The following is a 14166-nucleotide window of genomic DNA, read 5'->3' on the forward strand; positions in this document are numbered from 1 at the left end:
ACCCCATTAACATCAGATGACGGGACACAATGGGAGGCTGCCCGAGGCAGGAGGACTGCAGCCTTGGCTGCAGCATCAGCAGCCTCATTCCCAGGCACTCCTACATGGCCGGGAACCCTCAGAAAGCTGACAGGAGAGCCACCATCAGCAAAAGAATGGAGGGACTGCTGGATCCGTTGCACCAAGGGATGGACCGGATATGTAGCTCCAAGGCTCTGAAGAGCACTGAGTGAATCAGAGCAGAGTACATATGATGAATGGCGGTGGTGGCGGGCATACTGAACGGCCTGATGGAGAGCAAAAAGCTCGGCCGTAAAGCTGGAACATTGGTCGAGGAGCCGGTATTTAAAGGTGACGGACCCGACGACAAAGGCACAGCCGACACCATCGTCAGTTTTGGAGCATCAGTGTAAATAAAGGTGTGACTGGCAAGTCGCGCACGAAGTTCGACAAACCGTGAGCAATACACTGCAGCCGGAGTACCCTCCTTCGGGAGCGAACTGAGGTCGAGATAAATATGAACTGGAGCCTGGAGCTAAGGTGGAGTCGGGCTCTCACCCTCTCTGAAGGTGGTAGGGAGGGCAAAATCCAAATGTCGAAGCAGGCGACGAAAGCGGACTCCAGGGGGCAGCAGGGCAGACACATACAACCCATACTGACGTTCAAGAGAATCGGCGAAGAAGGACTGATAAGAGGGGTGGTCGGGCATTGACAACAGCCGGCAGGCATACCGACAAAGCAGTACGTCGCACCGGTAGGTCAATGGTAATTCGGCAGCTTCAGCATAAAGACTCTCAACAGGACTAGTGCAGAAGGCTCCGGTCGCAAGACGGAACCCCCTATGGTGGATGGAGTTGAGACGGTGTAAGAGGGATGGCCGAGCACACGAATTGACGAGGCTTCCATAATCCAGCTTCGATCGGACTATGGACCGATACAAGCGAAGCAGGACAGTGCAATCCGCTCCCCAAGATGAACCACTCAGAATTCTGAGGACATTAAGGGAACGTGTACAACAGGCAGCCAAATAAGAGACGTGCGGAGACCAACAAAGTTTCCTGTCCAGTGTGAGCCCTAGAAACTTAGTTGTTTCCACGAATGGGAGAACAACGGGACCGAGATGTAAGGATGGCGGAAGGAACGCTTTATATCGCCAGAAGTTGATGCAAACCGTCTTCTCTTCAGAGAACCGGAAGCCATTTGCCACACTCCATGAGTATAGGCTGTCTAGACAACGCTGGAGGCAGCGCTCCAGGAGGCATGTTCCCTGGGCACTGCAGTAGATCGCGAAGTCATCGACAAAAAGAGAGCCTGAGACATTAGGTGATCGCTATGGCAAAAAGGGCTACGCTCAAGACGGAGCCCTCAGGCACTCCGTTCTCCTGGAGGAAGACGTCGGACAAGGCGGAACCCACACGTACCCTAAACTTTCGGTCTGTTAAAAAGGAATCAATAAAAAGGGGCAGGCGACCGCGTAGACCCCACCTGTGCATAGTGCGGAGGATACCTCCTCTCCAACAGGTATCATAAGCCTTCTCCAAATCGAAGAACACGGCTACCGTTTGGCGCTTTCGCAAAAAGTTGTTCATGATGAATGTCGACAAGGCCACAAGGTGGTCAACAGCGGAGCGGCGGCGACAAAAGCCGCATTGAACATTGGTAAGTACCCGTCGAGATTCAAGAATCCAAACTAACCGAGCGTTAACCATGCGCTCCATCACCTTACAGACACAGCTTGTAAGAGAAATGGGGCGGTAACTAGAAGGAAGGTGTCTATCCTTCCCGGGTTTGGGTATAGGAACAACGACGGCGTCACGCCAACGCATGGGGACTTGACCTTCGGTCCAGACGCGATTGTAGGTATGAAGAAAGAAGCTTTTGCCTGCCGGAGAAAGGTGTGCCAGCATCTGAACGTGAATGGCATCTGGCCCCGGAGCAGAGGACCGGGACAGTGCAAGTGCACGTTCAAGTTCCCGCATAGTAAAGGGGGCATTATAATTTTCCAGATTCAGCGAGTGGAAGGAAGGTCGCCGAGCCTCTTCTGCCTCTTTCCTGGGAAGGAAGGCAGGGTGGTAATGGGCGGAGCTTGAAACCTCTGCGAAAAAGCGGCCGAAGGCGTTGGAGACATCCACAGGATCAACAAGGACCTCAGTACTTGAAGTCAGGCCAGGTACCGAGGAGTGGGCCTTAATGCCCGACAGCCGGCGCAGGCCACCCCAGACGACAGAAGAAGGAGTAAAACTGTTAAAGGAGCTGGTGAAAGAGGCCCAACAAGCTTTTTTGCTGTCTTTGATGACTCTATGGCATTGCGCTCGGAGTCGTTTGTATCCAATACAATTCGCCAATGTAGGATGGCGGCGAAAGGTGCGTAAACCACGTCGTCGAGCACGGATAGCGTCTCTACAAGCCTCATTCCACGAGGGGACGGAAACGCGACGTGAAGAAGAGGTAGTACGAGGAATGGAACGTTCGGCAGCATTGATGATAACAGCCGTGAGGTATTCGACCTGACTGTCACAACTGAGAAAATCGTGGTCCGGAAAGGTTGCCAGGGAGGAGTAAAGTCCCCAGTCAGCTTTCGATATGTTCCAGCTCGAAGGACGTGGGGATGGGGAGTGGTGTAGGAGACGAACGACACAGGGGAAGTGGTCGCTCGAATAGGTGTCAGAAAGGACATACCACTCGAACCGACGGGCAAGAGTGGTAGAACAGATCGAGAGGTCCAAGTGGGAGTAGGTATGAGTGGAGTCCGAGAGGAAAGTCGGGGCGCCAGTATTGAGGCAGACAAGATTGAGATGGTTGAAGACGTCCACCAAGAGGGAGCCTCTCCGACAGGATGCAGGAGAGCCCCAAAGGGGATGATGGCCATTGAAGTCGCCAAACAATAAAAATGGCGGAGGAAGCTGAACAATCAGGTGCATCACGTCAGCCCAACTAACTGCAGATGACAATGGAGTGTAGACGGTACAAACAGAAAAAGTAAAGGCAGAAAGAGTAATACAGACAGCTACTGCTTGGAGTGGGGTGGTCAATGGGATGGGATGGTAATAGACATCGTCCCGAACGAGCAACATGACCTCACCATGAGCTGGAATACCATCCGCAGGGGTGAGGTCAGTTCGCTCCGAGGTATAGTGGGTAAAAGCAATACGGTCAGTTGGGCGCAACTTGGTTTCCTGGAGACCAAGGACGAGCGAACAGTGCAGGCGGAGGAGCAGTTGTAATTCCTCCCGATTAGATCGAATACCTCTGATGTTCCAATGTAACAAAGCCGTCGCTAGTCAGAAAAAAGGGGGGAACGAAACGGGTGAAGAGCTGGTCACCTCGACGGCCCCAGAGGGCGAGGTTTCGAGGGAACAATGCGACAACCGGCGGGAGGCGGATCCTGTTCCATCGAGTCATCGCCAGCTGCGGCCGCTTTCCCGGGTTGCGTAGGAGGGGCAGGATCATTTGCCGACGAGAGGCCAGCTGAGCGCCTGGCAGCAGAGCGTCCCGGCGAAACTGAGGACGGCCGGGAGCAGCGACTCGTGGATGGAGCGTCAGACGAAACGCGCCGGGGTGGAGAGGGGGATCAAGATTTCTTCTTGGAGGCCTTCTTGGAAGTCCGATGAGGCACAGGGATGGTGGGCTAGACCCGAAGAAGGTCCTCACGCGCGGGGTCCGTTTTGGAATGCTGGACCTCGGAAGCCGAGGTCCGGAACGTTTCCCCGATGGACGCCTGAGAAGAGGATCGCTTCTCAGGCGGCGGAGGGGGAGGAGGAGGAAGGGTGGCCCCTGGGGCAGAGGGGGCAGGGGCCACGAGGGAGGAGGATTTGGAAGGGAGGGAATTGGGAGGCGGAGGCATAGACCCCGGATGGGGTGAGGAGGTGGAGGGGGGACAGGATAGGGGTGAGGATACTGTGGAAGGAGTGGACACGACTGAGGCAAACGAAGTTGTCAACATCACGGGATGGAGGCGGTCATACTTCTTCCTGGCCTCAGAATAAGAGAGACGATCCAAAGTTTTTAATTCTTGAATCTTCTTCTCCTTCTGATACGCGGGGCAGTCTAAAGATCTAGGCGAGTGGATGCCAGGACAATTGACGCACCGAGGTGGTGGGGTGCATGTATGTTCCTCACGAAGAGGACGTCCACAATCGCCACAAAGGGGCTCAGCCTCACACCGTGACGACATGTGCCCAAAGCGCAAACACTGAAAGCAGCGCAAACACCGAAAGCAGCACATAGGAGGCGGGACGTAAGGTCGCACATCGCACCGGTAGCACATCACCTTTACCTTCTCCGGGAGAACGTCCCCCTCGAAGGCGAGGATACAGGCTCCGGTGTCGATGCGATGGTCTTTGGGGCCGCGCTGAACTCGCTGGACGAAATGCACGCCTCGGCGCTCCAGGTTGGCCCTGAGCTCCTCATCAGATTGCAGCAGGAGGTCCCGATAAAAAATAACCCCCTGCGTCCTATTCAGTGCCAGATGCGGGACAATGGACACTGGAATGTCCCCTAGTCGGTCGCACGCCTGGAACGTCGCCAACTGTGTGGCGGAGGCGGTCTTTATAAGAACGGACCCCGAACGCATTTTACTGAGAGCCTCGATTTCCCCGAAGATGTCCTCGATGTGCTGGACAAAGAACATGGGCTTGGAGGTGGCGAACGTCCCCCATCGGTCCGAGAACAGACTAAATAGCGGAGGAAGTACTTTGCCCCAAGCCGGCGGGCCTGTCCTTCCTCCCAGGGAGTGGCCAAGGGGGAAAGGGCAGGAGAACCAGAACCAGAGACCATACCTTTCCTTTTAAAAGACTCAGCCGCAGAGCGACCTGATACATGTTGACGTTTCATCTGCGAAACGTCCGCCCCGATACCACCCACTCCAACCAGGTGCTCTCCCCACGGGTGCCACCCAGCCGCAGCAAGGGCCACCTGGGAGGATGACCGTTGCCGGGAGTCCTGATGCCCCAAGGAGACGGGCATCTACTCCTTGGCCGACGTGGGGAGGGTGCAGCTCAGGTATCGGCAGTACGATCCCTGTGTTGTCAGGGGTCTACAACCTAGAGGGTACATGACAAACCCACCACAACGGGCTGGCTACCGTGCTGGATTTCGGGTGCCATGGAAAGTCCATCATGATCGTAGGTGCAGATGGGGACGCACTATGGGCGGAACGTGTGCCACCCATCAGGCGTTTAGGCCCAATTGGAGGAATAGTGGGTGTGGTTACAATGCCGTTACAATGCTGAGTGCCAAGGTCTTAGTGCACCGAGGACCGGTGATACACCACGTAAGGCGTCCTTCCCCAAAAGGCTCGTACTTCTGTAGAATTTGGAAAGGAGGAGGTCAAACCCTAAGGGGGACCATCACATGGAAGGCCGAAACGGTTGAAACTTCTTTTAGTCATCTCTTATGACAGGCAAGAATACCTCGGGCCTATTCTTACCTCGGACCCGCAGGGGGATGATCTGGCCTTGTAACACTAAGCAAAACAGCCTTGCTGTGCTGGTACTGCAAACGGCTGAAAGCAAGGGGAAACTACAGCCATAATTTTCCCCGAGGGCATGTAGCTTTACTGTGTGGTTAAATGATGATGGCGTCCGCTTGGGTAAAATATTCCGGAGGTAAAATAGTCCCCCATTCGGATCTCCGGCAGGGACTACTCAGGAGGACGTTGTTATCAGGAGAAAGAAAACTGGCGTTCTACAGATCGGAGTGTGGAATGTCAGATCTCTTAATAGGGCAGGTAGGTTAGAAAATTTAAAAAGGGAAATGTATAGGTTAAAGTTACATATAGTGTATATTAGTAAAGTTCGGTGGCAGGAGGAACAAGACTTCTGGTCAAGTGAAACAGGGATATAAACACAAAATCAAATAGGGGTAGTGCAAGAGTAGTTTTAATCATGAATAGGAAAATAGGGGTGCGGGTAAGCTACTACAAACAGCATAGTGAATGCATTATTGAGGCCAAGATAGATACAAAGCCCACACCTACTACAGTAGTACAAGTTTATATGCCAACTAGCTCTGCAGATGAAGAAGAGATTGATGAAATGTATGATGAGATAAAATAAATTATTCAGATAGTGAAGGGAGACGAAAATTTAATTGTCATGGGTGACTGGAACTCGATAGAAGGAAAAGGAAGAGAAGGAAATGTAGTAGGTGAATATGGAATGGGATTAAGGAATGAAAGAGGAAACCGCCTGGTAGAATTTTGCACAGAACATAAGAATCATAAAAGAAGGTTGTATACATGGAAGAGGCCTGGAGATACTGGAAGGTCTCCGATAGATATAATGGTAAGACAGAGATTCAGGAACCACATTTTAAATTGTAAGACATTTCCAGGGGCAGATGTGGACTCTGACCACAATCTATTGGTTATGAACTGTAGATTAAAACTGAAGAAACTGCAAAAAGGTGGGAATTTAAGAAGATGGGACCTGGATAAACTGACTAAACCAGAGGTTGTACAGAGTTTCAGGGAGAGCATAAGGGAACAATTGACAGGAATGGGGGAAAGAAGTACAGTAGAAGAAGAATGAGTTGCTTTGAGAGATGAAATAGTGAAGGTAGCAGAGGATCAAGTAGGTAAAAAGACGGGGGCTAATAGAAATCCTTGGGTAACAAAAGAGATATTGAATTTAATTGATGAAAGGAGAAAATATAAAAATGCAGTAAATGAAGCAGGCAAAAAGGAATACAAACATCTCAAAAATGAGATCGACAGGGTAAGGAGTAAGATAGATACTGCCTACGGAAAAATTAAAGAGACCTTTGGAGAAAAGAGAACCACTTGCATGAATATCAAGAGCTCACATGGAAACCCAGTACTAAGCAAAGAAGGGAAAGCAGAAGGTGGAAGGAGTATATAGAGGGTCTATACAAGGGCGATGTTCCTGAGGACAATATTATAAAAATGGAAGAGTATGTAGTTGACGATGAAATAGGAGATATGATACTGCATGAAGAGTTTGACAGAGCACTGAAAGACCTAAGTCGAAACAAGGCCCCAGGAGTAGACAACATTCCACTAGAACTACTGACAGCCTTGTGAGAGCAAGGCTTAACAAAACTCTACAATCTAGTGAGCAAGATGTATGAGACAGGCAAAATATCCTCAGATTTCAAGAAGAATATAATAATTCCAATCCCAAAGAAAGCAGATGTTGACAGATGTGAAAATTACCGAACTATCAGTTTAATAAGCCATGGCTGCAAAATACTATCGTGAATTCTTTACAAACGAATGGAAAAACTGGTAAAAGCCGACGTCAGGGAAGATCAGTTTGGATTCCGTAGAAATACTGGAACCCGTGAGGCAATACTGACTCTACGACTTATCTTAGAAGAAAGATTAAGGAAAGGCAAACCTATGTTTCTAGCATTTGTAGACTTACAGAAAGCTTCTCACAATGTTGCCTGGAATACTCTCTTTCAAATTCTGAATGTGGCAGGGGTAAAATACAGGGAGCGAAAGGCTATTTACAATTTGTACAGAAACCAGATGGCAGTTATAAGAGTCGAGGGACATGAAAGGGAAGCAGTGGTTGGGAAGGGAGTGAGACAGAGTTGTAGCCACTCCCCAATGTTATTCAATCTGTATATCGAGCAAGCAGTAAAGGAAACAAAAGAAAAGTTCGGAGTAGGTATTAAAATCCATGGAGAAGAAATAAAAACTTTGAGGTTCGCCGATGAAATTTTAATTCTGTCAGAGACAGCAAAGGACTTGGAAGATCAGTTGAATGGAATGGACAGTGTCTTGAAAGGAGGGTATAAGATGAATATCAACAAAAGCAAAACTAGGATAATGGAATGTAGTCGAATTAAATCGGGTGATGCTGAGGGAATTAGATTAGGAAATGAGACAACTTAAAGTAGTAAAAGAGTTTTGCTATTTGGGGAGCAAAATAACTGATGATGGTCGAAGTAGAGAGGATATAAAATGTAGACTGACAATGGCAAGGAAAGCGTTTCTGAAGAAGAGAAATTTGCTAACATCAAGATTTAAGTGTCAGGAAGTCATTTCTGAAAGTATTTGTATCACTACACTAATGAGGAGGTACTGAACAGAATTGGAGACAAGAGAAATTTGTGGCACAACTTGACCAGAAGAAGAGATCGGTTGGTAGGGTATATTCTGAGGCATCAAGGGATCACCAATTTAGTATTGGAGGGCAGTGTGGAGGGTAAAAATCGTAGAGGGAGACCAAGAGATGAAAACACTTAACAGATTCAGAAGGATGTAGGTTGCAGTAGGTACTGGGAGATGAAGAAGCTTGCACAGGAGTGAGTAGCATGGAGAGCTGCATCAAACCAGTCTCTGTACTGAAGACCACAACAACAACATGGTCAGTTGTGAAGGAAATGTCTGGTCAGCAGCACAAGGTTGACAATATAAAGTCAGTTTGTTGTAAAAATATTTCTGTTACTGATAAGTCAGATATATGTACAGTATTTAACAATCACTTTCTGAGCATTGCTGGTGAATTAAATAAAAATCTAGTTTCTACATGGAATCATTTAACTCTCTTGGCAAATGCCTTTCTGAGATTTATGTCTGTAATACTCATCTGTGATACAGACAAGGGGGAGATAGAGTCAATAATTAAATCACTTAAGACTAAGGACTTTCATGGATGCAATGGAGTGCCTAGCAGAATAATAAAGTACTATTCTGCAAATGTTAGCCCTGTATTTAGCCATATTTGTAATTTTTCCTTTAGGAATAGTCAGTTTCCTGAATGATTAAAGTACTCAGTAGTAAAGCCACTTTATAAAAAGGGAGAACAGGATAATGCAGACAATTTTAAACCTATTTCTATGCCATCAGTGTTTGCTGAAGTTATTGAAATAGCTGTGTATGTAAAGATAATTGATCATTTTATATCACACAATTTGCTATCAATGTACAGTTCGGCTTTAGAAGTCATTTAACAACTGAAAATGTTATATTCTCTTTTCTCTGCGATGTACTGGATGGGTTGAACAAAAGTTTTCGAACACTAGGCATATTTTTTGAGTTAACAAAGGTGTTTGTTTGTGTTCATCACAAAATATTGCTCCAGAAGTTGGACCATTGCGGAATACGGGGAGATCACAACTGGTTCACCTCTTGCTTTAGCAACAGACAGCTAAAAGTCATTATTCACAGTGTTGAGAATGGCTGTGATGTGGGATCTGAGTGGGGTACAGTCAAGTGGGGGGTGCCCCAGGGATCAGTGTTAGGGCTACTCCTGTTCCTTATTTATATAAATGATATGCCCTCTAGTATTACAGGAAACTCTAAAAATTTCTGTTTGCTGATGACACTAGCTTGGTAGTAAAGGATGTTGGGTGCAACATTGTCTCAGTTTCAAATAGTGCAAATCAAGATCTAAGTACATGGCTTGTATAAAATAAGCTAACACTAAATCACAGTAAAACTCAGTTTTTACAGCTTCTAACACAGAATTCAACAAAACGTGACATTTTAATTTCACAGAATGGGCATACGAATAGTGAAACTGGACAGTTCGAATAGCTAGGTGTTCAGATAGATACTACACTGTTGTGGGAAGACCATGTTCAGGATCTTGTTCAAAGACTTAATGCTGCCATTTTTACTATTCGAACAGTATCTGAACTAAGTGATCGTTCAACACAAAAATTAGTCTACTTTGTTTATTTTCATTTGCTCATGTCATATGGTATTATATTTTGGGATAACTCTTCCCATTCTAAAAGGATATTTTTGGCTCAGAAGTGGGCGGTTTGGGCAATAAGTGGTGTTAGTTCACAAACCTCTTGTCAACCCTTGTTCACGAGTCTGGGTATTTTGGCATTTGCCTCTCAATATATGTATTCCTTACTGTCATTTCTTGTTACCAATATTAGCTTATTCCCAAGAATAAACAGCTTTCACTCAGTTTATACTTGGCAGAAATCAAACCTGCACTGGGCTCAGACTTCCTTAATTCTTGTGCAGAAAGGTGTGCAGTATACTGCTGCATCTATATTCAACATTCAATAAGTTACCACAAGAATTCAAAAATCTTAGCAGTAATCCATGTGCCTTCAAATCGAAACTGACGAGTTTCCTCATGGGTCACTCCTTCTATTCTGTTGAGGAGTTCCTTGAAAAATTAAGCTGATTCTTGTTGTATTGTTGACTGCATTTACTTTTTATGACTTTACTTTTTCTGGTTCATAAACATTTTATTTTTATCTGTTATTACTTTTATGTTGTAATTTCACATACTGACACGTTCCATGACCTTGGGGATTTGCACCTCAATTTGGTCCTACAGAACTTCACGTGTAAATAAATAAATAAGTAACAAGCAAGCATCTGCCATCTCCAGCAGTTTGAACCAGAATGCATTCCAGTCTGAGCTGCTGGAGATTGTGGTCATGTATGCATAATGTGTGCTTGCTTGTGTTAATGAATATGTGTGTGTGTGTGTGTGTGTGTGTGTGTGTGTGTGTGTGTGTGTGTGTGAACGAGCTTAGGCTGAAAGCTACGTGTACCTGTCTGTAAACTCACCATGTAATCTTTACGGTAAGTAGCAATCTATCCTTTTCCTTATATTGTCAATATTCCAACTTGGGGTTTCTATTGTTTAGTTGTCATAATTAACCAGTCAATTATACAAACATAACCAAATGGAGCATTGTTGCATTGCCTCATAACAACTCTTATGGCATATAGTTCTATTATATCAGACATTAAGTATGAAATTACATGCAACAATTAAAACTGTAATAGGCAAGATTTTTGTTTGTCAGTTCATCGTTCTGATTAACTTAATTTCAGAATATGTGTTATAATCATATAAATAACTTCCAAAGGACACAATAATTAAACATTTCATGTATGAATTCCCAATAACCGTTGCTAACAAGTGTTGTAAAATTATATGTTAAAAGAACATTAATCTACTAAAGATTTTGTGGACGACAAGAGTGTTATCAAATTATTTGCACTATTAAAACTACACATTCTTAAGGAACAGATAGCTCTGCTATGAAATTGTACTTTTATGAAACTATGTAAGACTGTATGTTCAAACATTTATGAATGAATTGTAAAATGTTTTTATTATTTTTGACTTCAAACTGTGATTTTTCACATTTGATTAATATTTTATGAAGTTGTCAAGCAGAAGGGTCGGTTAACAATGTAACATTAGTTAAAATATGACTGAAAAAATTTACTTTTCATTATTTCTTAATTATTGTTCATACACAAAACCACTTGTTACCTTGTAGAAATTATATTATGTTATATGCACATAAATATTAGAAAATAATTTCAGTAGAACGTATATGTTTCAGTTAGCAACGTAAGCAATTTAGGCACAGGCTACACTGAAACACTGTTAGCCTTCAGTTAGTCAGAAGTTACTCGCAAGTCAGTCTGGACAGAGCCTTCAGTTATGTATGGATGCAAATATGTACTCTAAAAAAAAGAGTATGTGACAAGAGAATTACTGGTTTATTTTGGAAAGAAAGACCTACTTACATTATTAGTATTTGCTGAACTTAATACCCCAGCTGAAAGAAATGAAGACATATGAAATTCAGTGATGATTAGATTTCATACTCATTATTACTGCAGTTCTCACTTTTTTGAGACAGCACAATGAACTGCACAACATGCAAAATGATGCACTATGGTGACTTGTAATACTGAGTCACACTGCATTAATTTTACATAGTAGACAAGAGGTGGGAAGTTACATTTCCCAAACTGCTGCGATCATCTGTTCTTCAGTTGTGTTAGGAGGACTGATTCCGGTTACATTGAAAAGTCTGTGGTACCACTATTTCTTCCAAAGCAACAATTGTTTATTCCAGATTTGTTCTGCACTTTTCTTTCTACCATGCCTTACAATTATAGGAACCAATTACAATTCCACATTAGTTGCAGCATTACAGAGATCTATCTGCATAAAATTACTAGTAGAAGACCCTGACAATCAGTTGAAAACTTCTTTATGATCACTTACGGCTAATCAAAAGGCGTTTCTTTAAGATTACATAGTTATTCATGGACTAAATAACTAAGTCACTGAAAGATTCTTGTATCTTACCTGAAAACCTATATGCTCCCAGTGCACCCCATAGCATGGGCAGCCCAAATTTGCACCAGTAAATCTGTAATACACGGTCTGGAGAATTCTTATATGTGTTGCATCTCTGACATCCAGTTTACCTGAAAAAAATAATGCTTACTATCTAACTGAATTTACAGCAACTTAAATCAAGGAGGAAATATGTCTATGTTTTTCTTTTGGACAGTGAACAATCAAAAAGGTATTTTTTTTTTTTATCAATTGGCCTTTACATAAGGCATATATTACTTTGTTATGAACATCTATGAACTAACAAAATCAACATCAGACTGCTGCAGCAGAACAACTGCCTATCAGAAGTCACTTGTTGACATAGCAACTGTAATACACACAAATTGTCAAATTTACCCAAAGCAATAAAAGAATGAGTAAGTACAAATAATTAGAATTTTAAATTTAAACAATTTTCATAATCTTCATTATTAAATTGATATATGTGTAATGTACATTATGTTAGTAACAAAGAGACATTTATGGGCCATAACCACCAATAGCTGAAATGGGGATCAAGTTGTTACAAACTCTATTAGCATTTGAAAGTAACCAATCAGCATTCTCATACAACAAAATATTATTTATATAGTAGGTGAGATGGGTATCTACTGGCTGCAAAATATGATATGAAAATCTACTACTCCAAATAAATTTAATAATAAAAAATATTTTTCAGGACCTCGTTATCCTCTCTACTTTCCAAAAAATGCAGAATCTGGAAAACCTTTCAGCTGTGAAGAATATCAGAATGCACTGAACAACACAATATTTTATACAATTGGGACCAGCAGTCCATACTATGACAAGAAAAAAATATGTAAGTGAATAAGTCATCATGGAATATAACACAGAATTTTACTTGGCACAGTATTCATTAAAGATAATGACACAATGAAATGGAATAGTCATAAGTGGCTAAATTTTATTCACACAATTAACCATTGGAGACATACAGTATCAGGCTTCTTGGCATGCCAAATGTATGTTTTGTGCACACATCATTTATACAACAAAAATTTTTGATAAAGTTCTATGTACAGAGACTGCAGGGTTTTTTTGTAGACAGAACTGTGCTGTGGATGGGATACAACAGAAAAATTCTGTGTCCCTCCATGCTCGAACAAGCTTCTTAGTAAATTAATGACATAGGTCAGGTTAGGCTCAAAATATACTTTCTGCTATTGTTGCAGAAAACGGGCAATACAAAGGTACGTATATAAAGTTATAAGAAACAAGACAAAATAACTATAACATTGTCAAATTCAATAAATTGTAAGGTTGAAACAAAATCAGAATGCTAATCAATCTGGATGTAAATAATAGTCTGCAAAAGAGACACTGTGCAGTTGTCATATTGTGCTTAGTCCCTAAACAAGCTTTCATCAATTTCATGAATAACTTATAAAACCTGAAAATATATAGGAACATAATTGGGGGTTGTACTCTAAGTTAAAAAAAGAAAACACCCTTAAATAGAACACTGTTTATTTGAACCAAGAAATAAACATACCAGTATCTGAGAACAGAATAAGAGGTAAACATGAGTGAAAAAAGCAAGCATGCCTCACACATAACCGCTATGTCTGGCTGTTCCAGCCAGACAGTTTTTTAGCCTGAGTTGCTGGAGATAGTGTCATATGTGTGTGAGGTGTGCCTGCTTATGTGAATGTGCGCACATTTTTCTTTTTTTGAGAAAGGCTTTGGGCAAAAGCTTATTTGCAACAGTCTTTTTGTTGGGCCTGTATACAACTCAACATGTCACCTGTATAGTGAGTAGCAATCTACCTTTCCATAATATTGTTTAAGTTAGTGTTTAGTGTTTTAGGGTGCCAAATGGGGAGACTATCAGTGCCTTTGCATGAAATAAACAGAGAGAAGGGTGGTGGAAATCTATTAAAAAAAAGGAAACTCTAAATTTTAAAACTAAGCTGTATCAACAAACAAGAATTTAGAACATGAGTGACACTAAGAGTTTCATAAATGACCAGCCATTAAATGCACATAAAACACAGCAGAATACCTAGATAAAACCAAGTATAAGGTGTGTTCAAGAAGAAATGAGCCGGAGCAT

At 43.3% G+C, this 14166-nt stretch overlaps 1 protein-coding gene across 1 annotated transcript in view; it reads right to left on the minus strand.

The window, feature by feature from the left end:
• The window catches only part of LOC126474133 (ELMO domain-containing protein 3-like), a 109599-nt gene that overhangs the window by 40507 nt on the left and 54926 nt on the right, over positions 1-14166 (minus strand). The window contains exon 4 of the mRNA XM_050101570.1: positions 12060-12181. Within this exon, the coding sequence (XP_049957527.1) occupies positions 12060-12181 (122 nt within the window). The remainder of the gene's footprint in view (positions 1-12059; positions 12182-14166) is intronic.

Source organism: Schistocerca serialis, chromosome 4 (genome assembly GCF_023864345.2).
Source record: "Schistocerca serialis cubense isolate TAMUIC-IGC-003099 chromosome 4, iqSchSeri2.2, whole genome shotgun sequence".
NCBI classification, from domain to species: Eukaryota; Metazoa; Arthropoda; class Insecta; order Orthoptera; family Acrididae; genus Schistocerca; species Schistocerca serialis.